Below are 27,884 nucleotides of genomic sequence, written 5' to 3'. Positions count from 1 at the left end.
ACAGTGTAGAGGGAGCTTTATTCTGTATCTAACCCCGTGCTGTACCTGTCCTGGGAGTGTTTGATGGGGACAGCGTAGAGGGAGCTTTACTCTGTATCTCACCCCGTGCTGTACATCTCCTGAGAATGACAGGTTAAAACAGCGAGGCTTTGGGAGACAGTGGTGAAAACAGCGAGAGTTCAGGACAAATCAGTTAAAAAAGCGAGACTTTTGGAAAGAGACTTTAAAACAGAGAGACTTCGGAACAGAGGGGTTAAAATAACAAGACTTCAGGAGAGAGAGAGTTCAAAACAATGAGACTCGGGGAGCGAGAGGTTAAAACGAGACCTCGGGAAGGAGCGGTTAAAAAATCGAGTCTTTAGGAAAGTGAGAGTTTAAAACAGAGAGTCTTCCGGAGAGGTAGATTGATTACAGGAGAGAGGCTAAAAATCGGTACTTCAGAAGAGAGAGGTGAAAACAGTGAGACCTCAGGAGAGAGATTAAAACAGTGAGACTTCAGGAGAGAGAAGTTAAAACACTGAGACTTTGGGAGAGAGAGTTTAAAACAGCGAGACTTCAGGAGAGAGAGTTTAAAACAGCGAGACTTCAGGAGAGAGAGTTTAAAACAGCGAGACTTCAGTACAGAGAGTTTAAAACAGCGAGACTTCAGGAGAGAGAGTTTAAAACAGCAAGACTTCAGGACAGAGAGTTTAAAACAGCGAGACTTCAGGAGAGAGAGTTTAAAACAGCGAGACTTCAGGACAGAGAGTTTAAAACAGCGAGACTTCAGGACAGAGAGTTTAAAACAGCGAGACTTCAGGAGAGAGAGATTAAAACAGCGAGACTTCAGGACAGAGAGTTTAAAACAGCGAGACTTCAGTACAGAGAGTTTAAAACAGCGAGACTTCAGGACAGAGAGTTTAAAACAGCGAGACTTCAGGACAGAGAGTTTAAAACAGCGAGACTTTAGGACAGAGAGTTTAAAACAGCGAGACTTCAGGACAGAGAGTTTAAAACAGCAAGACTTCAGGGGAGATTTTATAAGAGCAAGACTTCGGGAGAGGGAGGTTAAAACAGTGAGAATTCGGGAAGGAGAGGTTAAAGCAGTGAGACTTCAGGGGAGAGAGGGGTTAAAACAGTGAGACTTCGGGACAGAGTTTAAAACCACGAGACTTCAGGAGACAGAGAGTTTAAAACAGCGAGACTTCAGGAGAGAGAGTTTAAAACAGCAAGACTTCAGGAGAGATTTTATAAGAGCGAGACTTCGGGAGAGGGAGGTTAAAACAGTGAGAATTCGGGAAGGAGAGGTTAAAGCAGCGAGACTTCAGGAGAGAGAGGGGTTAAAACAGTGAGATTTCAAGAGAGAGAGTTTAAAACAGCGAGACTTCGGGAGAGGGAGGTTAAAATAGCGAGTCTTTGTGAGAAGGAATTCAAACAGTGAGCCTTCGGGACAGCAAGTTTAAAATAGCGAGACTTCAGGAGAGATTTTACAAGAGCGAGACTTCGGAAGAGAGAGGTTAAAACAGCGAGACTTTGGGAGAGAGGGGTTAAAATAACAAGACTTCAGGAGAGAGAGAGTTCAAAACAATGAGACTCGGGGAGCGAGAGGTTAAAACGAGACCTCGGGAAGGAGCGGTTAAAAAATCGAGTCTTTAGGAAAGTGAGAGTTTAAAACAGAGAGTCTTCCGGAGAGGTAGGTTGATTACAGGAGAGAGGCTAAAAATCGGTACTTCAGAAGAGAGAGGTGAAAACAGTGAGACCTCAGGAGAGAGATTAAAACAGTGAGACTTCAGGAGAGAGAAGTTAAAACACTGAGACTTTGGGAGAGAGAGTTTAAAACAGCGAGACTTCAGGAGAGAGAGTTTAAAACAGCGAGACTTCAGGAGAGAGAGTTTAAAACAGCGAGACTTCAGTACAGAGAGTTTAAAACAGCGAGACTTCAGGAGAGAGAGTTTAAAACAGCAAGACTTCAGGACAGAGAGATTAAAACAGCGAGACTTCAGGACAGAGAGTTTAAAACAGCGAGACTTCAGTACAGAGAGTTTAAAACAGCGAGACTTCAGGACAGAGAGTTTAAAACAGCGAGACTTCAGGACAGAGAGTTTAAAACAGCGAGACTTTAGGACAGAGAGTTTAAAACAGCGAGACTTCAGGACAGAGAGTTTAAAACAGCAAGACTTCAGGGGAGATTTTATAAGAGCAAGACTTCGGGAGAGGGAGGTTAAAACAGTGAGAATTCGGGAAGGAGAGGTTAAAGCAGTGAGACTTCAGGGGAGAGAGGGGTTAAAACAGTGAGACTTCGGGACAGAGTTTAAAACCACGAGACTTCAGGAGACAGAGAGTTTAAAACAGCGAGACTTCAGGAGAGAGAGTTTAAAACAGCAAGACTTCAGGAGAGATTTTATAAGAGCGAGACTTCGGGAGAGGGAGGTTAAAACAGTGAGAATTCGGGAAGGAGAGGTTAAAGCAGCGAGACTTCAGGAGAGAGAGGGGTTAAAACAGTGAGATTTCAAGAGAGAGAGTTTAAAACAGCGAGACTTCGGGAGAGGGAGGTTAAAATAGCGAGTCTTTGTGAGAAGGAATTCAAACAGTGAGCCTTCGGGACAGCAAGTTTAAAACAGCGAGACTTCAGGAGAGATTTTACAAGAGCGAGACTTCGGAAGAGAGAGGTTAAAACAGCGAGACTTTGGGAGAGAGGGGTTAAAATAACAAGACTTCAGGAGAGAGAGAGTTCAAAACAATGAGACTCGGGGAGCGAGAGGTTAAAACGAGACCTCGGGAAGGAGCGGTTAAAAAATCGAGTCTTTAGGAAAGTGAGAGTTTAAAACAGAGAGTCTTCCGGAGAGGTAGGTTGATTACAGGAGAGAGGCTAAAAATCGGTACTTCAGAAGAGAGAGGTGAAAACAGTGAGACCTCAGGAGAGAGATTAAAACAGTGAGACTTCAGGAGAGAGAAGTTAAAACACTGAGACTTTGGGAGAGAGAGTTTAAAACAGCGAGACTTCAGGAGAGAGAGTTTAAAACAGCGAGACTTCAGGACAGAGAGTTTAAAACAGCGAGACTTCAGGAGAGAGAGTTTAAAACAGCGAGACTTCAGGAGAGAGAGTTTAAAACAGCGAGACTTCAGGAGAGAGAGTTTAAAACAGCGAGACTTCAGGAGAGAGAGTTTAAAACAGCGAGACTTCAGGAGAGAGAGTTTAAAACAGCGAGACTTCAGGAGAGAGAGTTTAAAACAGCGAGACTTCGGGGGACATTTTATAAGAGCGAGACTTCGGGAGAGGGAGGTTAAAACAGTGAGAATTCGGGAAGGAGAGATTAAAGCAGTGAGACTTCAGGAGAGAGAGGGGTTAAAACAGTGAGATTTCAAGAGAGAGAGTTTAAAACAGCGAGACTTCGGGTGAGAGAGATTAAAACAGCCAGACTTCGGGTGAGAGAGATTGAAACAGCGAGACTTCGGGAGAGAGAGATTGAAACAGCGAGACTTCGGGAGAGAGAGATTGAAACAGCGAGACTTCAGGAGAGAGAGTTTAAAACAGCAAGACTTCAGGGGAGATTTCATAAGAGCGAGACTTCAGGAGAGAGAGGTTAAAACAGCGAGACTTCGGGTGAGAGAGATTAAAACAGCCAGACTTTGGGTGAGAGAGATTGGAACAGCGAGACTTCGGGAGAGAGAGGTTAAAACAGCGAGACTTTGGGAGAGAGAGATTAAAACAGCGAGACTTCGGGTGAGAGAGATTAAAACAGCGAGACTTCAGGAGAGAGAGATTAAAACAGCGAGACTTCAGGAGAGAGAGATTGAAACAGCGAGACTTTGGGAGAGAGAGATTAAAACAGCGAGACTTTGGGAGAGAGAGATTGAAACAGCGAGACTTTGGGAGAGAGAGATTGAAACAGCGAGACTTTGGGAGAGAGAGATTGAAACAGCGAGACTTCGGGAGAGAGAGATTAAAACAGTGAGACTTCGGGAGAGAGAGATTAAAACAGCGAGACTTCAGTGCAGAGAGCTTAAAACAGCGAGATTTCAGTACAGGGAGTTTAAAACAGCGAGACTTCAGGACAGAGAGTTTAAAACAGCAAGACTTCAGGACAGAAAGTTTAAAACAGCGAGACTTCAGTACAGAGAGTTTAAAACAGCGAGATTTCAGTACAGAGAGTTTAAAACAGCAAGACTTCAGGACAGAGAGTTTAAAACAGCGAGACTTCAGGAGAGATTTTATAAGAGCAAGACTTCGGGACAGGGAGGTTAAAACAGTGAGAATTCGGGAAGGAGAGGTTAAAGCAGCGAGACTTCAGGGGAGAGAGGTTAAACAGTGAGACTTCGGGACAGAGTTTAAAACCGCGAGACTTCAGGAGACAGAGAGTTTAAAACAGCGAGACTTCAGGACAGAGAGTTTAAAACAGCGAGACTTCGGGAGGGATTTTACAAGAGCGAGACTTTGGGAGACAGAGAGGTTAAAACAGTGAGACTTTGGGAGAGAGAGGTTAAATCAGCGCAACTCTGGGAGAGAGAGGTTAAAACAGTGAGAATTTAGGGGAGATTTTACAAGAGCGAGACTTTGGGAGACAGAGAGGTTAAAACAGTGAGACTTTGGGAGAGAGAGGTTAAAACAGCGCAACTCTGGGAGAGTGAGGTTAAAACAGTGAGAATTTAGGGGAGATTTTACAAGAGTGAGACTTCGGGAGAACAAGCTTAAAACAGTGAGACATCAGTAGAGATTTTATAAGAGCGAGACTTCGGGAGAGAGAGGTTAAAACAGTGATACTTAAGGAGAAAGAGTTCAAAACAGCCTTTATTTGGGACAGAGGTTAAACAGTGAGACTTCAGGAAAGAGTGGCTACAACAGCGAGACTTCAGCAGAGAGAGTTTAAAACAGCGAGACTTCAGGACAGAGAGTTTAAAACAGCAAGACTTCAGGAGAGATTTTATAAGAGCGAGACTTCGGGAGAGGGAGGTTAAAACAGTGAGAATTCGGGAAGGAGAGGTTAAAGCAGCGAGACTTCAGGGGAGAGAGGGGTTAAAACAGTGAGATTTCAAGAGAGAGAGTTTAAAACAGCGAGACTTCGGGAGAGGGAGGTTAAAATAGCGAGTCTTTGTGAGAAGGAATTCAAACAGTGAGCCTTCGGGACAGCAAGTTTAAAACAGCGAGACTTCAGGAGAGATTTTACAAGAGCGAGACTTCGGAAGAGAGAGGTTAAAACAGCGAGACTTCAGGAAACAGAGGTAAAAACAGCGAGACTTCGGAACAGGGAGGTGAAAACTGAGAATTTGGGGAGAGAGGTTGAAACAGAGAGACTTCAGGAGAGAGATTAAAACAGCGAGACCTTGGGACAGCGAGGTTAAAACAGCGAGAATTCTGGAGAAAGGTTCAAACACTGAGACTTCAGGACAAAGAGGTTAAGACAGCGAGTCTTCGAGAGAAAGAGTTTACAACAGCGAGATTTCGGGACAGAGAGATTAAAACAGCAAGAATTCTGGAGAGAGAGATTAATCAGCAAGTCTTCGGGATAGAGAGATTAAAACAGCGAGACTCCGGGAGAGAGAGATTAATCAGCGAGACTTTGGGAGAGAGAGATTAAAACAGCGAGACTCCGGGAGAGAGAGATTAATCAGCGAGACTTTGGGAGAGAGAGATTAAAATAGTGGTACTTTGGGAGAGAGAGAGGTTAAAACTGCGAGAATTCAGGAGAGATTAAAACAGCAAGACCTCGGGAGAGAGAGTATAAAAATCGAGACTTCAGGAGAGAGAGAGGTTAAAAAAAGGGAGACTTAAGGAGAGAGAGGTTAAAACAACGAGACTTAAGGAGAGAGAGGTTGAAATAGCGAGACTTCAGAACAGAGATTATAACAGCAAGACTTTGGCAGAGAGGGGTTAAAATGCGAGACTTCAGGAGATGCGGTCCAAACAGAGAGACTTCGGAAGAGAGTTTAAACAGCCAAACTTCAGGACAGAGAGATTAAAACAGTGGAACTTTGGGAGAGAGAGGTTAGAGGAGCGAAACTTCAGGACCGACATCTTAAAACAGCGTGACGTCGGAAAAGAGAGGGTAAAACAGTGAGAGCCGTGCTGTACCTGTCCTGGGAGTGTTTGATGGGGACAGCGTAGAGCGAGATTTACTCTGTATCTAACCCCGTGCTGTACCTGTCATGGGAGTGTTTGATGGGGACAGTGTAGAGGGAGTTTTACTCTGTATCTAACCCCGTGCTGTACCAGCCCTGGGAGTGTTTGATGGGGACAGTGTAGAGCGAGATTTACTCTGTATCTAACCCCGTGCTGTACCTGTCCTGGGAGTGTTTGATGGGGACAGTGTAGAGGGAGTTTTACTCTGTATCTAACCCCGTGCTGTACCAGCCCTGGGAGTGTTTGATGGGGACAGTGTAGAGGGAGATTTACTCTGTATCTAACCCCGTGCTGTACCTGTCCTGGGAGTGTTTGATGGGGACAGTGTAGAGGGAGTTTTACTCTGTATCTAACCCCGTGCTGTACCTGTCCTGGGAGTGTTTGATGGGGACAGTGTAGAGGGAGTTTTACTCTGTATCTAACCCCGTGCTGTACCAGCCCTGGGAGTGTTTGATGGGGACAGTGTAGAGGGAGCTTTACTCTGTTTCTAACCCCGTGCCGTACCTGTCCTGGGAGTGTTTGATGGGGACAGTGTAGAGGGAGCTTTACACTGTATCTAACCCCGTGTTTGATGGGAACAGTGTAGAGGGAGCTTTACTCTGTATCTAACCCCGTGCTGTACCAGCTCTGGGAGTGTTTGATGGGGACGGTGTAGAGGGAGCTTTACTCTGTATCTAACCCCGTGCTGTACCTGTCCTGGGAGTGTTTGATGGGGACAGTGTAGAGGGAGTTTTACTCTGTATCTAACCCCGTGCTGTACCAGCCCTGGGAGTGTTTGATGGGGACAGTGTAGAGGGAGCTTTACTCTGTTTCTAACCCCATGCCGTACCTGTCCTGGGAGTGTTTGATGGGGATAGTGTAGAGGGAGCTTTACACTGTATCTAACCCCGTGCTGTACCGTGCTGGAGTGTTTGATGACAATATAGAGGGAGCTTTACTCTAAGTAACCCTGTGCTGTACCTATCCTGGGATTATTTGTTTTGTACAGTATACAGGGAGCTTTACCGTCTTCTAACCATTTGATGTACCTGTCCTGGGAGTGTTTGATGGGGACGGACGGTGTAGTGGGATCTTTACTCTGTATCTAACCCCGTGCTGTACCTGTCCTGGGAGTGTTTGATGGGGACAATGTAAAGAGAGCTTTACTCTGTATCTAACCCCATGCTCTACCTGTCCTGGGAGTGTTTAATGGGGACAGTGTAGAGGGAGCTTTACTCTGTATCTAACCCCGTGATGTACCTGTCCTGGGAGTGTTTGATGGAGACAATGTAGAGAGGGCTTTACTCTGTATCTAACCCCATGCTGTACCTGTCCTGGGAGTATTTGATGGGGATGGTGTAGAGAGAGCTTTACTCTGTATCTAACCCTGTGCTGTACCTGTCCTGGGAGTGTTTGATGAGGACAGTGTAGAGGGAGCTTTACTCTGTATCTAACCCCGTGCTGTACCTGTCCTGGGAGTGCTTGATGGGGACAGCGTAGAGGGAGCTTTACTCTGTATCTAACCCCGTGCTGTACCTGTCCTGGGAGTGTTTGATGGGGACAGTGTAGAGGGAGCTTTACTCTGTATCTAACCCGGTGCTGTACCTGTCCTGGGAGTGTTTGATTTGTACAGTATACGGGGAGCTTTACAATATTCTAACCATCTGCTGTACCTGTCCTGGGAGTGTTTGATGGGTACAATTCAGAGGGAAATTTACTCTGTATCTAACTTTGTGTGCGTGTATCTATCAGGAGCGAGATACGCAGGATATCTTGCTGAGGTTGAAGACCACTCCGCGTTCAATGCGGATACTCCTGGAGAACAAAGTCAAGGAGCTGAAGGATGATTTTCGGATGCACCTGAGATCGAGTGAGGAGAAGACAACCATTGAACTTAATGATTTGGACAAACTACTGATGAATGATTTTGATTCGTTCGACAAGCTTTATATTTATCTGTTCATGAGTGCGATTGAGAAACTGAAGCAGCAGAAGGTGGAAGAGTTTCAGACTTACATCAAGCAGCAGGTATTTCAGCTAAAAATTAAAATGAGATTCTTAATGGGGGAGTGTAGATTGAGCTTTACTCTGTATCTAACCCCGTGCTGTACCTGTCCTGGGAGTGTTTGATGGGGACAGTGTAGAGGGAGCTTTACTCTGTATCTAACCCCGTGCTGTACCTGTCCTGGGAGTGTTTGATGGGTACAATTCAGAGGGAAATTTACTCTGTATCTAACTTTGTGTGCGTGTATCTATCAGGAGCGAGATACGCAGGATATCTTGCTAACGTTGAAGACCACTCCGTGTTCAATGCGGATACTCCTGGAGAACAAAGTCAAGGAGCTGAAGGATGATTTTCAGACGCATCTGAGAGCGAGTGAGGAGGAGACAGCCAGTGAACTTAATGATTTGGACAAACTACTGAGGAATGATTTTGATTCGTTCGACAAGCTTTATACTTACCTGTTCATGAGTGCGATTGAGAAACTGAAGCAGCAGAAAATGGAAGAGTTTCAGACTTACATCAAGCAGCAGGTATTTCAGCTAAAAAATAAAATCAGATTTTTAATGGGAGAGTGTAGAGGGAACTTTACCCTGAATCTAACACTGTGCTGTACCATGCTGGAGTGTTTGATGGGGACAGTGTAGAGGGAGCTTTACTCTATATCTAACCCCGTGCTGTACCTGTCCTGGGAGTGTTTGATTTGTACAGTATACAGGGAGCTTTACAATGTTCCAACCATCTGCTGTACCTGTCCTGGGAGTGTTTGATAGGGACAGTGTAGAGGGAGATTTACTCTGTATCTAACCCCGTGCTGTAGCTGTCCTGTGAGTGTTTGATGGGGACGGTGTAGAGGGAGCTTTACTCTGTATCTAACCCGGTGCTGTACCTGTCCTGGGAGTGTTTGATGGGTACAATTCAGAGGGAAATTTACTCTGTATCTAACTTTGTGTGCGTGTGTCTATCAGGAGCAAGACACGCAGGATATCTTGCTAACGTTGAAGACCACTCCGTGTTCAATGCGGATACTCCTGGAGAACAAATTCAAGGAGCTGAAGGATGATTTTCGGATGCACCTGAGATCGAGTGAGGAGGAGACAGCCATTGAACTTAATGATTTGGACAAACTATTGAGGAATGATTTTGATTCGTTCGACAAGCTTTATATTTCTCGGTTCATGAGTGCGATTGAGAAACTGAAGCAGCAGAAGGTGGAAGAGTTTCAGACTTACATCAAGCAGCAGGTATTTCAACTAAAAATTAAAATGAGATTCTTAATGGGGGAGTGTAGATTGAGCTTTACTCTGTATCTAACTCCGTGCTGTACCTGTCCTGGGAGTGTTTGATGGGGACAGTGTAGATTGAGCTTTACTCTGTATCTAACCCCGTGCTGTAGCTGTCCTGTGAGTGTTTGATGGGGACGGTGTAGAGGGAGCTTTACTCTGTATCTAACCCGGTGCTGTACCTGTCCTGGGAGTGTTTGATGGGTACAATTCAGAGGGAAATTTACTCTGTAACTAACTTTGTGTGCGTGTGTCTTTCAGGAGCGAGATACGCAGGATATCTTGCTAACGTTGAAGACCACTCCACGTTCAATGCAGATACTCCTGGAGAACAGAGTCAAGGAGCTGAAGGATGCTTTTCACATGCATCTGAGAGCGAGTGAGGAGGAGACAGCCAGTGAACTTAATGATTTGGATGGACAACTGAGAAATGATCTTGATTCCTTCGACAAGTTTTACATTTCTCTGTTCATGAGAGCAATTGAGAAACTGCAGCAGGAGAAGGTGGAAGAGTTTCAGACTTACATCAAGCAGCAGGTATTTCAGCTAAAAATAAAGTGAGATTCTTAATGGAGAGTGTAGATTGAGCTTTACTCTGTATCTAACTCCGTGCTGTACCTGTCCTGGGAGTGTTTGATGGGGACCGTGTACAGGGAGCATTACCCTGTATCAAACCTCGTGCTGTACCTGTCCTGGGAGTGTTTGATGGGGACGGTGTAGAGGGAGATTTACACTGTATCTAACCCCGTGCTGTACCTGTCCTGGGAGTGTTTGATGGGGAGTGTAGTGGGAGCTTTACTCTGTATCTAACCCCGTGCTGTACCTGCCCTGGGAGTGTTTGATGGGGACGGTGTAGAGGGAGCTTTACTCTGTATCTAACCCCGTGCTATACCTCTCCTGAGAGTGTTTGATGGGGACAGTGTAGAGGGAGCATTACTCTGTATCTAACGCTGTGCTGTAACTGTCCTGGGAGTGTTTGATGGGGTCATTGTAGAGGTAGTTTTGCTCTGTATCCAACCCCGTGCTGTAACTGTCCTGGGAGTGTTTAATGGGGTCATTGTAGAGGTAGTTTTGCTCTGTATCTAACCCCTGCTCTATATGGGTTGCTCAGGTAAGAATTACGCACAGTAAATCCAACACCGTTATGAACTCTCCGAGCTTCGTTAGAAAACTGTTGGAGAAATACTCCGAACAGTTGATGGACAATTTTGCGCAATGTTTGGATGAAAGTGCGATGGAGATGGAGATGGAAATTTCCAAACTTCGCAAGCAAATTGATGCTGAGCTGGAGAACTCCATTCAGTCTTTCAGCAGCACATTCCAGATCCAGATTGAGAAGCTCCAGCAGGAGAAATTGAAAGAATTTCAGAGTTTCATCTCTCAGAAGGTAATTCAGATTCTGTATATCCTGAATTTGTGAATGGGACAGAGTAGAGGGAGATTTACTGTGTATCTAACCCCGTGATGTACCTGTTTTGGGAGTGTTTGATGGGGACATGTAGAGGGAGCTTTACTCTGTATCCAACGCTGTGTTGTACCTGCCCTGGGAGTGTTTAATGGGGACAGTGTAGTGGGAGATTTACTCTGTATCTAACCACATGCCATACCTGTCCTGGGAGTGTTTGATGGGGACAGTGTAGAGGGAGCTTTACTCTGTATCTAACCCCGTGCTGTACCTGTCCTGGAAGTGTTTGATGGGGACGGTGTAGAGGGAGCTTTACTCTGTATCTAACCCCGTGCTGTACCTGTCCTGGAAGTGTTTGATGGGGACGGTGTAGAGGGAGCTTTACTCTGTATCCAACGCTTTTTTGTACCTGCCCTGGGAGTGTTTGATCGGGTCAGTGTAGAGGGAGCTTTACTCTGTATCTAACCCCATGCTGTACCTGTCCTGGTAGTGTTTGATGGGGACGGTGTAGAGGGGTATTTACTCTGTATCTAAACCCGTGTTGCACCTGTCCTGGGAGTGTTTGATGGGGTCAGTGTAGAGGGAGTTTTGCTCTGTATCTAATCCCTTGCTGTCCCTGTCCTGGGAATGTTTGATGGGGACAGTGTAGAGGGAGCTTTACTCTGTATCTAACCCGGTGCTGTACCTGTCCTGGGAGTGTTTGATGGGTACAATTCAGAGGGAAATTTACTCTGTATCTAACTTTGTGTGCGTTTATCTATCAGGAGCGAGATACGCAGGATATCTTGCTAACGTTGAAGACCACTCCGTGTTCAATGTGGATACTCCTGGAGAACAGAGTCAAGGAGCTGAAGGATCATTTTCACATGCATCTGAGAGTGAGTGAGGGGACAGCCAATGAACTTCCTGACTTGGAAATACTACTGAGGAATGATCTTGACTCCTTCGACAAGTTTTACAATTCTGTGTTCATGAGAGCAATTCAGAAACTGCAGCAGGAGAAGGTGGAAGAGTTTCAGACTTACATCAAGCAGCAGGTATTTCAGCTAAAAATAAAGTGAGATTCTTAATGGAGAGTGTAGAACGAGCTTTACTCTGTATCTAACCCCGTGCTGTACCTGTCCTGGGAGTGTTGGATGGGGACAGTGTAGAGGGAGCTTTACTCTGTATCTAACCTCGTGCTGTACCTGTCCTGGGAGTGTTTGATGGGGACAGTGAAGAGTGAGCTTTACTCTATATCTAACCCCGTGCTGTACCTGTCCTCCGAGTGTTTGTTGAGGACTGCGTAGAAGGACATTTTCTCTGTATCTAACCCCGTGCTCTGGCTATCCTGGTATTTTATAATTGAGTGTAGGGGGAGCTTTACTCTGTAACTGTCCCCATGCTGTCCCTGTCCTGCGAGTGTTTGACGGGGACAGTATGGAGGGAGATTTACGCTGATCTAACCCCGCGCTGTACCTGTCCTGGGAGTGTTTGATGGGGACGGTGTAGAGGGAGCTTTATTCTGTATCCAATCCCGTGCTATACCTGTCCTGGGAGTGTTTGATGGGGACAGTGTAGAGGGAGCTTTACTCTGTATCTAACCCCGTGCTGTACCTGTCCTGGGAGTGTTTGATGGGGACGGTGTAGAGGGAGCTTTATTCTGCATCTAACCCCATGCTGTACCTGTCCTGGGAGTGTTTGACTGGTACAGTGTAGCCATTGCTCTGTATCTACCCTCACGTTGTAACTACGCTGGAAGTGTTTGATAGGGACAATGTAGAGGGAGCTTTACTCTGTATCCATCCTCGTGTTGTACCAGTCTTGGGATGTTTGATGAGGGCAGTGTTAAGGGAGCTTTACCCCTTATCTAACTCCATAGTGCACCTGTACTTCGAGTTTTTCTTGGGGACACTGCGGAGGGAGATTTGCTCTGTATCTAACCCCGTGCTGCACCTGTCCTGGGAGTGTTTGATGGGGACAGTGTAGAGGGAGCTTTACTCTGTATCTAACCCCGTGCTGCACCTGTCCTGGGAGTGTTTGATGGGGACAGTGTAGAGGTAGCTTTGCTCTGTAGCTAACGCCGTGCTGTTCCTGTCCTGGGAGTGTTTGACGGGGACAGTGTAGAGGGAGATTTGCTCTGTATCTACCCCTACACTGTAACTACACTGGAAGTGTTTGATGGGGACAGTGTAAAGGGAGCTTTACTCAACCTCACCCGTGCTGCACCTGTCCTGGGAGTGTTTGAATATGACCATGTAGAGAGAGCTTTACTCTGTATCTAACCCCGTGCCGTCCTTGTCCTGGGAGTGTTTGATGGGGACAGTGTAGATGGAGCTTTTCCCTGTATATAACCCCATGCTGTACCTGTCCTGGGAGTGTTTGATGGGGACAGTGTAGAGGGAGCCTTACTCTGTATCTAACCCCGTGCTGTACCTGTCCTGGGAGTATTTGATGTTTACGGTGTAGAGGGAGATTTACTCTGTATCTATCCCCGTGCTGTACCTGTCCTGGGAGTGTTTGATGGGGATAGTATAGAGGGAGCTTTACTCTGTATCTAACCCCGTGCTGTACCTGCCCTGGGAATGTTTGATGGGGACAGTGTAGAGGCAGCTTTAATCTGTATCTAACCCTTTGTTGTCCTCGAAGTGTTGGAACCTACGAAAGTAGGTAATAGGAGCAGGTGCCTGCTCCTATATTCAATGCCTGATCATCTACGTCCGTGCCTTTTTCCTGCTCTATTTCCATACCCTTTCATATTATTATTATCCGGAAATTTATCAATCTCTGTTTTGAAATACTCAATTACCTACCCCGCCCATCCTCTGGATAGAGGATTCTAAAGATGTACAACCCTCTGAGTGAAGAAATTTCTCCTCCTCTCAGTCTTAAGTGGCCTTCTCTTATTCTGAGACTGTGTCCCTGGTTCTAGACCCCTCACTACCGCACCCACCCCCACCCAGCTCGGGGAAACATCTTCCCTGCATCAACAATGTTGAGACTTGTCCAACTTCCAAATTTTTCACTGAGCTCCCCTCTCATTCTGCTAAACTCTAGAGAGTATAGCCCCAGTTTCCTTAGCTTTTCCTGATAGGACAATCCTGTAATTACGGGAACAGTTTGGTAAACCTTCATTGCACTCCCCCTAGGCAAGTTTATCCTTCCTTAGTGAAGTGTTATTATAATGATATAATACACAAGGCACCAAATTTCTCATGAGGGACCTGGTAAACCTGTGGGGTAACTTATAAAGGTGAGGGGCGAGAACAGAAATTCATAGGTATAAAACTTGAAGACATCAGAGCTCTGTGTGTTTGTGTGTGTGTGCTCTGCTCTGCTCAAAGCAAAAGTGAAACTGAGATTGGATCACATGACACATTTTGCTTCTAGTGATGTAATGCTGATATCTCATAAAGGCGTATTACAACATCCCCCTTTCTTTTTAAAGATAATTTCCCCCCTTCCAACAACGTATAACTATTTACAATACTGGTCATGTTTGTTACCATTACATAAGTGTATACAACTGATTCATCTATGAGTCTCTAAAGCGGAAAGGTAATCTGCTGGTCCACCCAGATCTTGCAATGGTAATCTTGTCAGGAGGTGTCTTTAATTGCTCACAGTGATCTGTGGGATTGTCATTCTTGGATGTTGTTCCCAGTTGCATTTGGGATCTTGTCCTGGATGCAGTAGGACTGTACGGTGGTTGAGGAGCTGTAATGGATCTGATTTCTCCTCACCACTGTGCTATTGTATGTAATGACTTCACAGGACCTTGGTTCTGGACAAATCCTTGTCACCTCGTCTGGTTGCACGCACCTTCTACGGGATCCTGAATGTGAACTTGCTGTCCTAATTATAAACCTGGCAATTCTGTACCTGCAGCTTTATCATGCATGTTGGTCATCTTCTCTTGCAGTTTTAGAAGTTGCTGTTCATTTTCTGTGAGAATTGATTGGGTAAGTAAGGGTAGGTAAATTGCTACGTACTGGTCTGCCATACACGAGCTCTGCCAGTGATGGAATTGTTGCACTTAAAGGTGTTGCTTTCAGATGTAACATTGCAATGTGTAGGTTTAGCGTGCTCTGTCTATTCCCTTTGTAAGAATTTGGGATCACACAGTGCAAATCATTCATTTAGCTAGGATGCTAGATCTATGGTCATGAGGAGAAGAAGTAGTGTAATGAATATTCCACCTCACACACTGGTTGAAGGCATGCCTAGCACAAAGGAAGATGGTTGTGCATTTTGGAGTTTAGTCATCTCAGTCCTGCTACATCACTGCAGAAGTTCCTCAGGGTAGTGTCCTCAGCCCAACCATCTTCAGCTGCTTCATCAATGACCTTCCTGCCATCATAAGGTCAGAAGTGGGGATGTTCATGGACCATCCAGGACTATCCTGGACAAACAGCCCACTTGATCAGCACCCCATCCACCACCTTGAACATTCATTCCCTCCACCACCAACGCACAGTCACAGCAGTGTGTACCATCTACAAGATACACTGCTGGAATTCACCAAGGCTCCTTTGACAGCACTTTCAATACCCATGACCTCTACCATCTAGAAGGACAAGGGCAACGGACACATGGGAACACCACCGCCTGGAAGTTCCCCTCCAAGCCACTCACCATCCTGACTTGGAAATATATCGGCCGTTCCTTCACTGTTGCTGGGTCACAATCCTGGAACTCCCTCCCTAACAGCGCTGTGGGTGTACCTACACCACACGGGGACTGCAGCGGCTCAAGAAGGCAGCTCACCACCACCTCTAGGAGTAATTACGGATGAGCAACAGATGCTGGCCCAGCCAGTGATGTCCACATCCGTGAACGAATAATAAAAAAAACATACCCTGAAATGGCTTACCAATAAATTGCAGATTTTTATCTGTAATTATCTCTCTAGGCACACCAAATAAAATCAAAATAACATTTGGAGTGTGTGTGACAGTTCTGTTTGGCGCATTGTGCAATTGTCAAATACTGGAGTACTTGGTAGTCGATGATGAAAGTGAAGTCAGTGCCATGAATATGACAGAGGTCAGATGCAATTTTAGACCAAGGATGAAAAGAAACTTCATGTAAAATCATTGGTGCTTTGTGCTGACTTGGCAAACACTCTTGACATGCCTCGCACTTCTTGACATCAACTTCAATGTCATTTTTCATAGCTGGCCAATAGATTGTCTCTCTTGCGAGAGTTTTCATCTGATCTCCAGGAGATGCCTAGCTTGTTCCAATAAGGCCAAAATGGTCTCCAGTGTTCATGGACACGCTGAATTGAATCAGGCCATCCTTCAATGATGGTTTTCCACAGTTTCTGTAGTGTGAACCCTTTCATCGTTTCTTCTCATAGCTGCTGGTGTTTGCATTGTGCAAAATGTACCAGATCAATTTGGAGAACATCTTCAAGTTCAATGTCAATGAAGTCAACTTGTAGATCCAAGGTTATATCTTCTGTTTTCACTGGGCTGGGTAATCTGCTGTGTGTATCCAACGTGACCATCGAGTTACCTGGATTGTACCTAAGCTCACAGGGTGAGATTTTCCCCTCCACAGACCAAGTGTGGTGGTGGGTGGGAAAAGTGGCTTTTTCCCCGCTGACAGCAATACTGCATTTTCACCCCCTATCGTCCGCCTCTCACTTCATTAAATATGCATTAGCAGGAAACACACCGTTTCGCCGGTGGACGGCTTGTGATTCGCCCGCCTCACAGTGACCTCAGCGGATCTTCACTCCGGGCACCTAATTTAAACCACACCCGCTTTCAATCTTTCAACGTCTGCAGCCCACGACTGCTCCAGACAAGAGATGGCCCCCAAAGGCAAGAAGAGTGCATCCCCCAAGTTTAGTGACACCTCGCTAGGTCACCATCTGGACATTGTCGGGGCCCACCATAACCTTCTCTACCCTCGGGGTGGCCAGCGGGCGTCCAACAAGGTGACCAGCCTGGCTTGAGAGGAGGTTTCTATGGCAGTGAGCGCCAACTCTGCCCAGAGGAGAATAGGATCCAATGCCATAAACGGGTGAATGATCTCATCCGCAAAGCCAGGGTAAGTCAACATTCTCATCACTCTGAGCTCACACTCTCACAAGCCCCTCACACATTCGCAGGATGACACTCCATAGGGATCTCCCACACTATCAGCACAAGGGACGTCACCACTCACGCACCCTAACATCTCCATCTGGGCTCATCCCGTACATGGCTCCACTCACCACCCACACAAGGCAGGCATCCTTATCATCTGCCTTAGCATGCTTCCTGCTCACACTCTCTCCATCTGTCTTCATGCAGGCCAAGCTCACCCATAATAAAAGGGAGAGGTCCCAGACCATTGGCAGCACGCCAGAGATCTGGGCCCTCACCCAGTATGAGGAGCAAGCAGTACACCTGGCTAGAGAAGACTGGCTCTGTGCCTGTGGCAACAGTGAGGTTGGCAGTGCACACCCACGTGAGGACCCTGCAGCAGCTGATCCTTCACACAGTGAGACTGTGAGTGCAATGTAATATTTTGGAGTCTGTTGCCATGTACTAATAATCTCTACTCTCTTTCACAGGCAGCACAGCCAAGCGCCCCAGGGACACCAGGAGCTAACCTCTCATCTCCAGCCTCGAAGGCCACTCGGATGAGGATCTTGAGGACCCACTTTTGGAAAATCTGTCAGTGTTCACACGCTCCCTTCACCAGTGCAGAGGCACACAGCACAGTGCGACCTTGATCTAGAACGGGCTCAATGTCAGCACCTGGTGAGCACAGCACTGATTCTGGTCCACAGCAGGCGGAGGCAGGGACATCCAAGGTCACCGACACTCGGAGGACTGCTGGAGACCAGGATTCTGCGGAGCCCCAATTAGATGACGAGTCTCTGCACTTGGTTGAAGCTGCAGCGACAGACACTTGGATTCCACAGATTGCAACGTACAATGGTGGAATCCCATCTGCGTTCAGTCTGAGATAATAACGCCACATGCCAGTACACTGAGATCAACACTGGTAGGATGGCGGCCGCCATGGAGACCTTGGTCCAGGACAATCGGTCCTGCACTGTGCCAGGAGTTGTGCTCCACCGCTGTAGACATTGGTGCAATCTATCAGTGGCAACATGAGAGGTGGGTGGGGCACCTCAATCTCACTCCAGCTGCTCCTTCTCCTCAAGGAGGCAGCCCAAGGCCACCCATAGGAACGAGGACCTGCAGCTGGACATCGCGGGGTCTTCCATCCAGGTGACCATTTGGAAACTGATGGTGTGGAAAAGGAGGCTTTTTCTTGTCTCTCAGGAAAATGTGTGAAGATGGTCATTGTGAGGTGTTCTATGTCCATTGAAAGGTCAGGCTAACTGGAGCCCCACATCCCTAACTGAGAGTGGAGCGTCTCAGTGTAATGGGGATTAAGGTAACCCTGAGGGCTGAGTGCTTCGAACAGGCATTAACACCCATTGAATGTCCTCATCTGCCTTGGCCCAAGTCTGTTTTCGTAGTATCACCATCAAAGTGACGCATAAGGTGTTTTTCCATTGCTGGAAACTGATCTTCCTGAGGCACTTTGTCAGACTGAAGGTATACTGCCATGAGTCCACTGAGGACTGCAATGTAAATCCTGCCTCTTGTGGGCTGCCTTAGTGACTGGGATGCTCGAGAGGCACTTGAAGAGGCAGCACCTTCTCTCGTGTGATGCCCTAATGACCTCCTGCAGTTGGTACCTCATTTCAGCAAGGACACGTGCCCCTTCAAAGGATGAGGACATGGTGAGCAGAATGTGTAAAGCCTCAGCCTCAGAACGAAGAGGATGGTTGAGAAGACTAGCCATGCTGGTGGTGATCTGGGCCCATCATGAAGGGCACCGGTCCAACAGGATAAGCACTGCTACTCGTCATCATCCTCCTGCAATCTGGTGGCTGTGAGTGCCCCACATGCACGCCTGCCTCAGCTGGCCTGTGCTATGGCCCCTTCCCCTTCAGCCTTGCCTTCCTTGACCTCCTCACCCTTATCTCTCTTGATGCCCTCCTCATCGGAGCACAGCTTCTCCATCTTGGCATCTGGCAGGTCCTCCCCCTTTGCAGTGCCAGGTTGTGCCAACTGCAGCAATGATGGTGATCCGTGAGACCCTCCGGTGAATGTGTTGGAGTGTTCCACCAGATCTGTTGAAGCATTGGAATCACACCTTCAAGGTGCCAATGGTCTCCTCTATCAGTGTTCGTGTGGCGCAATGAGCATCATTGTACCTTCCCTCAGCTGGAGTTTGTGACCATCAGACAGGCGTCATCAGCCACATCCTTTACGGTTAGCGTTTGTCCATGAGGAGTGAACTCTGGATGTTGTGTGGTCCCTCGAAGATGTCTGGGATCAACAATCTACTCAAGATGTAGGTGTTGTGGCAGCTTCAAGGATATCTCAGACAAACCTGCATGATGTAGAACCATAGAAAAGTTATGGTGCAGAAAGAGGCCATTCAGCCCATAGTGTCTACATTGGCCAAGAAAGAGTAAAAAGAAAGTAGCTGCTTCTTTTAACCCCACGCTCCGGCCCCTGGTCTGTAGACTTGCAGGTTCCAGCACTTCAAATGCAGACCTAGGTACCTTTGTAAATGAGTCGAGCATTTCAACCTCAAGCACCGACTTCGGTGGTAAATTCCAAATGCCCACCACCCTCTGACTGACGATGTTTCTCCTCATGTCCCCTCTAACCTTCTACCGATCCCTTCAATCTAAGCCCCCCCTGGTAATTGACCCCCTCAGCTAGGGGAAGCGAGGCTTTCCTGTCTGCCCTCTCTCGGCCCCTCATAATTTCGTGCACCTCAATCAGGTCACCCCTCAGCCTCCTCTGTTCTAAGGAAAACAACCCCAGCTTATCCCAATCTCTCCTCATTGCTGCAATTTTCCAGCCCTGGCAATGTTTTTGTAAATCTCCTCTGTACTCTCCCCAGAGCAACTTTGTCCTTCCTGTAATGTGGTGACCAGAACTGTACAGAAAATTCCAGCTGTGGCCTAACCAGCATTTTATCCAGTTCCAGCGTTACATCCCTGCTTTTGTATTCAATACCTTGCCCAATAAAAGAAAGCATTCCATATGCTTTTTTGACCAGCTTGTCCTCCTGTCCTACCACCGTCAAGGACCTGTGGACATGCACTCCAAGATCTCAACCTCTCAATAACTTTGCATTTATTGAGTACTCCCTTACTTTGTTTGCCCTCCCAAATGCATCACCTCAACACTTCTCCGGATTGAATTCCATTGCCACTTCTCCGCCCACTCAACCAAAATATAAATATCATTCGGGAGACTACAGCTATCCTCTTCACTATCAACTACACGGCCAATTTTTGTGTCATCTGTAAATTTCCCAATCATACCACCCACATTTAAGTCTAAATCATTAATGCATACAACAAACAGCAAGGGACCCAACACTGAGCCCTGAGGAACGCCACTGGAAAATGTTTCCAATTCCTACCCTTTGTTACCTGAGATCTCACTTTCCTGATCTGTCTGCCATATGGGACCTTGTCAAATACCTTACCGAAATCCATGTCAACAACATCCACTGCACTACCCTCATCAATCCTCCCTGTTACTTCCTCCAAAAATTGTATTAAGTTAATAAGACACGATTTTCCCCTAACAAAATCAGCTGACTATCCCTGATCAATCTGTGCCTTTCTGAGTGACAGTTTATCCTGTCTCTCAGAATTGCTTCCAATAATTTGCCCACCACTGAAGTCAGACTGACTGGTCTATAATTTTCTGGCCTATCCCTTGCACCCTTTTTAAATAATGGTACAATGTTCGCATACCTCCAATCCTCTGGTACCTCACCTGTATCTAGTGAGGATTGGGAAATGATCCTCAGAGCATCTGTTATTTCCTCCCTGGCTTCCTTCAACAGCCTGGGATACAATCCATCTGGCCCTGATGATTTATCCACCTTCAAGGACGTCAGTCACTCTAATACTTCCTCTCTTACTATGCTTATTGTATCTAATGTTTCACACTCCTCCTCATTAACTAGAATGTCTGCATCATCCTTCTCCTTAGTGAAGACGGAGACAAAGTACTCATTGAGAACCCTGCTCACATCTTCAGCATCAATGCACAAGTTACCATGTACACCTCTGATAGGCCCTACCCTTGCCTTAATTATTCTCTTGTTCTTAATGGACTGGCAAAACATCTTAGGATTTTCTTTGATTTTACCTGCCAATACTTTTTGTATCCTCTCTTTGTTTTCCTAATTTCCATTTTTATTTCACCCCTGTACTTTCTATACTCCTTTAGGCTTTCTACAGCATTAAGTCTTTTGTGACGTACATAAGCTTTCTTTTTCTGCTTTATCTTGGCCTGTATGCTTCTGGAAAACCAAGGGGCTCTAGATTTGGCAGTACCACCTTTTTTTTGTGGGGACATGTCTACACTGTGCCTGTATAATCTCACTTTTTAATGCCTCCCACTGATTTGACACTGTTTTTCCTTCTAATAGCTGTATCCAGTCCACTCCCGCCAGCTCATCTCTCAGCTTTGTAAAATTTGTCTTCCCCCAATTTAAAACTTTCACACCTGTTCCATCTTTATCTTTTTCCATAATGATGCTAAATCTAACTGTATTATGGTCACCATTTCCAAAATGGACCCCCACTGCTACTTCATCCACTTGCCCAGCTTCATTTCCTAACACTATATCTAGAATTGCACCCCCTCTCGTTGGGCTTGTTACATGCTGGCTAAAAAAGTTCTCTTGAATGCAGTTCACGAATTTTGCGCCATTCACACTGTTCGTATCCCAATTGATATTAGTTGATAGGTAGTTGAACTCCTCAACGATTACTGCCCTATTGTTTTTGCACTCAGGAGTCTGTCCATGTATTTGCTCTTCTAACTCCCTTCCACTATTTGGGGGTCTAAGTACACTCCTAGCAATGTAGCTGCCCCTTTTTTATTTCTGAGCTCAACCCATATGGCCTCATTTGATGCTTCATTTAGTCTATCATCCCTCGTCACAGCTGTAATTGATTCTTTAACCAATAATGCTACACCCCCACCCTTTTTATCCCCCTCCCTATCCTGTCTGAAGACTCTATATCCAGGGATGTTGAGCTGCCATTTTTGCCCTTCCTTAAGCCAAGTTTCCGTTTTAGCGATGATATCATGCTTATCATGTCTATCTGTGGCCTCAGCTCATCGGCTTTATTTACTGTGCGCCTTGCATTTAAATATATACCTTTTAACACTGACAAATTCCTATGCTGTATACCTTTTAACCTGTGCAGCTTCTCACTTTCGGAGTTACTCACTAATTCTCCATCTCCCATTCCCTGCTCTGAATTTGCCCTCAGGTTCCCACCCCCCTTGCCAATCTAGTTTAAACTCTCCCTAACAGCACGAGCAAATCTCCCTGCGAGGATTTTCATCCCAGTCCTGTTCAGGTGTAGACCGTCTGGCTTGTAGAGGTCCCATCTTCCCCAGAACCGGTCCCAATGCCTCAGAAATCTGATGCCCTCCCTCCTAAACCAGCTTTCCAGCCATGTGTTTAATCGCTTATTTCTACACTTGCTTGCAGGTGGGACTGGGAGTAATCCTGAGATTACTGCTTTCGAGGTCCTGCTTTTCAATCTCCTTCCAAGCTTCCTAAAGTCTGCTTTCAGGACCTCATCCCCTTTCCTATCTAAGTCATTGGTACCAACATGGACCACAATCTCTGGCCGATCACACTCCCCCAGAAGAATGTCCTGCAGCCACTCCATGACATCCTTGACCCTGGCACCAGGGAGGCAACGTATCATCTTGGAGTCACATCCACGACCACAGAAACACCTGCCTGCTCCCCTAACTAACAAATCGCCTGTTACTACTGCTCTTCTCCTCTTCTTCCTCCGTCTCCGTACAGCAGAGCTGCCTGTGGTGCCACAAACTTGGCTTTGACTGCACTTCTCCGAGGAACGAACGCCCTCACTGGTATCCAAGACTGAAAAACAATTGGCGAACGGGACCCCAGGGGATTCCTGCACTACCCGCCTGGTTCTCTTGAACTGCCTGGCAGTCACCCATTCCCTTTCTGCCTTCAGGCTCCTGAGCTGCAGTGTGACCAACTTTCTGAACATGCTCGCCACGTAGCCCTCAGCTTCGTGGATGCTCCAGCCGCCAATCAAGCTCCGAAACCTGGAGCTCCGTGTTCTGCAGCTGGTGACACTTGCTGCACATGTGATCGTCTAGGACGCCAGTAGCGTCGATGACTTCCCACACATTGCAAGGCACGGATTCCACTCGACTGAGCTGTTCTGTCATGGCTACAATTTACTTCCCTTATGTTAACTTTACTTTACATTGGTTTACTTACTCAAATTTATTTTAACTGGCCTGGGTTCAACTTTATTTCCCGATTACTTGTGTTTCTTATTTAAATGTAAGTAGCAAAAACAAAAGTAGCTGTAAAAACTCAGCAGGTCTGACAACATCCGCGGAGAGGGACACAGTTAACGTTTCGAGTCCGTATGACTCTTCATCAGAACTGAGGGAATATAGAAATGAGGTGAAATATAAGCTGGTTAAGGGGGATGGGACAGGTAGAGCTGGATAGAGGGTCAATGATAGGTGGAGGCAAAGAAGAGATTGCCATGGGTGTCATAGACAAAAGGTCAAAGGGGTGTAGACAGTGGTGAGGAATGTACTAAGGAATGTGCTGATGGTGACATTAAGGGTAGAAAGCAGGACGAGCAAGTGGTAGATAGCCCTAGTGGGGGTGGGGTGGGGGGAAGGGATCGTAATAGGCTAAAAGGTAAAGATAAAACAATGCATGGAAATACATTTAAAAATAATGGAAATAGGTGGGAAAAGAAAAATATATTTTTTTAAAATTATAAATTATTGGAAAAAGGGGGATCGGAAAGGGGGTTAGGGATGGAGGAAAGAGTTCATGATCTAAAGTTGTTGAACTCAATGTTAAGTCTGGAAGGCTGGAAAGTGCCTCGTCGGAAGATGAGGAGCTGTTCCTCCAGTTTGCGTTGAGCTTCACTGGAACATTGCAGCAGGCCAAGGACGGACATGTGGGCATGAGAGCAGGGTGGGGTGTTGAAATGCCAAGCGACAGGGAGGTCTGGGTCATGCTTGCAGACAGACCGAAGGTGTTCTGCAAAGCAGTCTGCGTTTGGTCTCTCCAATGTAGAGGAGATGGCATTGGGAGCAGCGAATGCAGTAGACTAAATTGAGGGAAGTGCAAGTGAAGCTCTGCTTCACCTGAAAGGAGTGTTTGGGATCTGGGACGGTGAGGAGGGAGGAGGTAAAGGGGCAGGTGTTGCATCTTCTGCAGTTGCACGGGAAGGTGCCGTGGGAGGGGGTTGAGGTGTAGGGGGTGATGGAGGAGTGGACCAGGGTGTTCTGGAAGGAATGATCCCTGTGGAATGCTGGCAGGGGGATCTACTGCATTCACTGCTCCCAATGTGGTCTCCTCTACATTGGAGAGACCAAACGCAGACTGGGTGACCGCTTTGTAGAACACCTTCGGTCTGTCCGCAAGCATGACCCAGACCTCCCTGTCGCTTGCCATTTCAACACCCCACCCTGCTCTCATGCCCACATGTCCATCCTTGGCCTGCTGCAATGTTCCAGTGAAGCTCAACGCAAACTGGAGGAACAGCACCTCATCTTCCGACGAGGCACTTTACAGCCTTCCGGACTTAACATTCAGTTCAACAACTTCAGATCATGAACTCTGTCCCCGAACCCCACCCCCTTTCCGATCCCCCTTTTTCCAATAATTTATCATAATTTTTTTAAATATATTTTTCTTTTCCCACCAATTCCATTATTTTTAAATGTATTTCTATACATTGTTTCATCTCTACCTTTTAGCCTATTTCGATCCCTTCCCCCCACCCCACCCCCACTAGGGCTATCTGAACCTAGCTCGTCCTGCTTTCTACCCTTAATGTCACCATTAGCACATCCTTTAGCTAACATCACCACCGTCAACACCCCTTTGAACTTTTGTCTGTGACACCTTTGGCAATCTCTTCTTTGCCTCTACCTATCACTGGCCCTCTATCCAGCTCTACCTGTCCCACCCCCCTCAACCAGCTTACATTTCACCTCATTTCTATATTCCCTCGGTTCTGATGAAGAGTCACACGAACTCGAAACGTTAACTGTGTTTCTCTCCACGGATGCTGTCAGACCTGCTGAGTTTTTCCAGCTATTTTCATTTTTGTTTCAGATTTCCAGCATTGCAGTATTTTGCTTTTATTTAAATGTAAGTAGCCCTTCTTCTAAATGAATGTATTTTTCTAATTCTCAGCTGCTTGATGGCACTCCCTAACAACAGTTTCTCATCAATCAATGAACTTATCACAGAATCACAGAATTTTAACAGCACAGGAGGAGGCCATTCGGCCCATTGTGTCTGCACAGGCTCTCTGAATGAGCACTATGAACTAGTGCCATTGCCTTGCCTTTTCCCCGTACCCCTGCATATTGTTTCTATTCAAATAATTATATAATGCCTTCTTGAATGCCTCGATTGAACCTGTCTCCACCACACTTCCAGGCAGTGCATTCCAGACCCGAACCACTCGTTTTTTTTTATCTCACGTCACATTTGCTTCTTTTGCAAATCACTTTAAATTTGTGCCCTCTCGTTCTTGATTCTTTTACGAGCAGGAACAGCTTCTCCCTATCTACTCTGTCCAGTCCCCTCATGATTTTGAACATCTCTATCAAATCCCCTCTTAGCCTTCTCCTCTCCAAGGAGAACAGTCCCAACCTCTCCAACCTATCCTCATAGCTGAAGTTTCTCATCCCTGGAACCATTCTCGTAAACCTCTTCTGCACTCCCTCCAATGTGTTCACATCCTTCCTATAATATGGTGCCCAGGACTGTATACAATATTCCAGCTGAGGACTAACTGCTATCTTATATAAATTTAGCGTAACCTCCCTGTGCTTGTACTCTATGGCCCTATTAATAAAGCCTAGGATACTATATGCTTTATTAACTGCTCTCTCCACCTGTCCTGCCACCTTCAATGATCTATGCACATATACACCCAGGTCTTTCTGCTCCTGCACCCCCTTCAAAATTTCACCCCTTATTTTATATTGTCTGTCCATATTCTTTCGACCAAAATGCATCACCTCACATTTCCCCACATTGAACTTCATCCGCCACCTATTTGCCCACCCACAAACTTGTCTATGTTCTTTTGAAGTTCCACACTGTCCTCCTCGCAGTTTACAACACTCCCAAGCTCCGTATCATTCGCAAACTTTGAAATTGTACCCTACACACCAAGATCTAGATCATTAATATATATCGGGAAAAGCAAGGGTCCCAATACGGACCCCTGGGGAACTCCACTACAAACCATCCTCCAGGCTGTAAAATATTAATTGACCATTACTCTCTGTTTCCTATTTTTCAGCCAATTTTGTATCCACGTTGCTACTGTCCCTTTTATTCCATGAACAATAACTTTTCTCACAAGTCTGTTGTGTGGCACTGTTTCAAATGCCTTTTGAAAGTCCATGTACACCACATCAACAGCATTACCCTCATAGACCTTTTCTGTTACTTCTTCATAAAACTCCAGCAATTTAATTAAACATGATTTCCACTTTAGAAATCCATGCTAGCTCTTCCTTATCAACCCATATTTATCCATGTGACTACTAATTCTATCCCAAATAATTGTTTCTAGAATCTTGCCAACCACTGAAGTTAAACTGACTGGTCTGTAATTGCTGGGCTTATCCTTACAACTTTTTATGAACAAGGGCGTAATGTTTGCAATTCTCCAGTTCTCAGGCACCTCCTCTGCATCTAGGGAAGACTGAAAGATTATGGCCAGTGCCCCTACAGTTTCCACTCCCACTTCCTTCAACATTTTTTTTTTTTTGTAAAATTATACTTTATTCATAAAAATCTTCAATCACATTCAAAACCATTTCAAAAACAACATTACAAGGGTACAATCCAGGTTAAACTTTTACAAAATGTATCACCAGGTGCATCAGTACAAACAATATTACAGTCATTTACAGCCTTTCATTTTGATCTGTACAGCCCGAGGGGCTCTAAACAGTTCCCAGTCTCTCGGTGCGCTGTGGTAGAAAGGTCTTAGACAGCGACCCTTCCCCATTGCGCCTTTGCGGCAGCTGCCCCAAGCTTTAGTGCGTCCCTCAGCACGTAGTCCTGGACTTTGGATTGTGCCAGTCCGCAACAATCGGTCGGGGACAAATCTTTGTGCTGGAAGACCAACAAGTTTCGGGCAGACCAAAGCGCGTCTTTCACCGAGTTGATGATCCTCCAGCTGCAGTTGATGTTTGTCTCGGTGTGTGTCCCTGGGAACAGCCCGTAGAGCACAGAGTCCTGTGTCACAGAACTGCTCGGGATGAACCTCGACAGCAACCACTGCATCTCTCTCCAGACTTTCTTTGCAAAGGCACAATCCACAAGGAGGTGAACAACGGTCTCTTCACCACCACAGCCCCCTCGAGGGCATCGTGCAGAGGGGGTGAGACTCCTGGCGTGTAGGAAGGATCTGACGGGGAGGGCCTTTCTCACCACCAGCCAAGCTACGTCTTGGTGCTTGTTGGAAAGTTCTGGCGATGAGGCATTCTGCCAAATGACTTTGACAGTCTGCTCGGGGAACCATCCCACAGGGTCCACCCTCTCCTTATCCCTCAGGGCCTCTAGGACGTTACGTGCTGACCACTGCCTGATGGACTTGTGGTCAAAGGTGTTTTTCTGCATAAATTTTTCCACCAGGGACAGGTGGTACGGCACGGTCCAACTACTTGGAGCGTTCCGCGGCAGCGTGGCCAGACCCATCCTTCGCAACACCGGGGACAGGTAGAACCTCAGCACGTAGTGACACTTGGTGTTTGCGTACTGAGGGTCTACGCACCGCTTGATGCAGCCGCACACAAAGGTGGCCATCAGTATGAGGGCGATGTTGGGCACGTTTTTTCCCCCTTTATCTAGAGGCTTGTACATCGCGTCCCTGCGGACACGATCCATTTTCGACCTCCAGATAAAGCGGAAGATGGCTCGAGTGATCGCCATCGCGCAGGAGTGTGGAATGGGCCAGACCTGCGCCACGTACAGCAACAGCGAGAGTACCTCACACCTGATGACCAGGTTCTT

The 27,884-nt window shown here is 46.5% G+C and overlaps 1 protein-coding gene across 1 annotated transcript in view; it reads left to right on the top strand.

Annotated features, from left to right (window-relative positions):
- The window catches only part of LOC144673840 (uncharacterized), a 118,672-nt gene that overhangs the window by 45,694 nt on the left and 45,094 nt on the right, over positions 1-27,884 (top strand). Inside the window, exons 11-16 of the mRNA XM_078535482.1 lie at positions 7,829-8,104; positions 8,336-8,611; positions 9,047-9,322; positions 9,623-9,898; positions 10,473-10,748; positions 11,531-11,803. Coding sequence (XP_078391608.1) covers positions 7,829-8,104; positions 8,336-8,611; positions 9,047-9,322; positions 9,623-9,898; positions 10,473-10,748; positions 11,531-11,803 — 1,653 coding nt within the window. The remainder of the gene's footprint in view (positions 1-7,828; positions 8,105-8,335; positions 8,612-9,046; positions 9,323-9,622; positions 9,899-10,472; positions 10,749-11,530; positions 11,804-27,884) is intronic.

The sequence above is a fragment of the Cetorhinus maximus genome, unplaced genomic scaffold (genome assembly GCF_964194155.1).
Source record: "Cetorhinus maximus unplaced genomic scaffold, sCetMax3.hap1.1 HAP1_SCAFFOLD_488, whole genome shotgun sequence".
Lineage (NCBI taxonomy): Eukaryota > Metazoa > Chordata > Chondrichthyes > Lamniformes > Cetorhinidae > Cetorhinus > Cetorhinus maximus.
The sequence above is the reverse complement of the archived record's forward strand: the minus strand, read 5'-3'. Positions and strand labels throughout refer to the sequence as shown.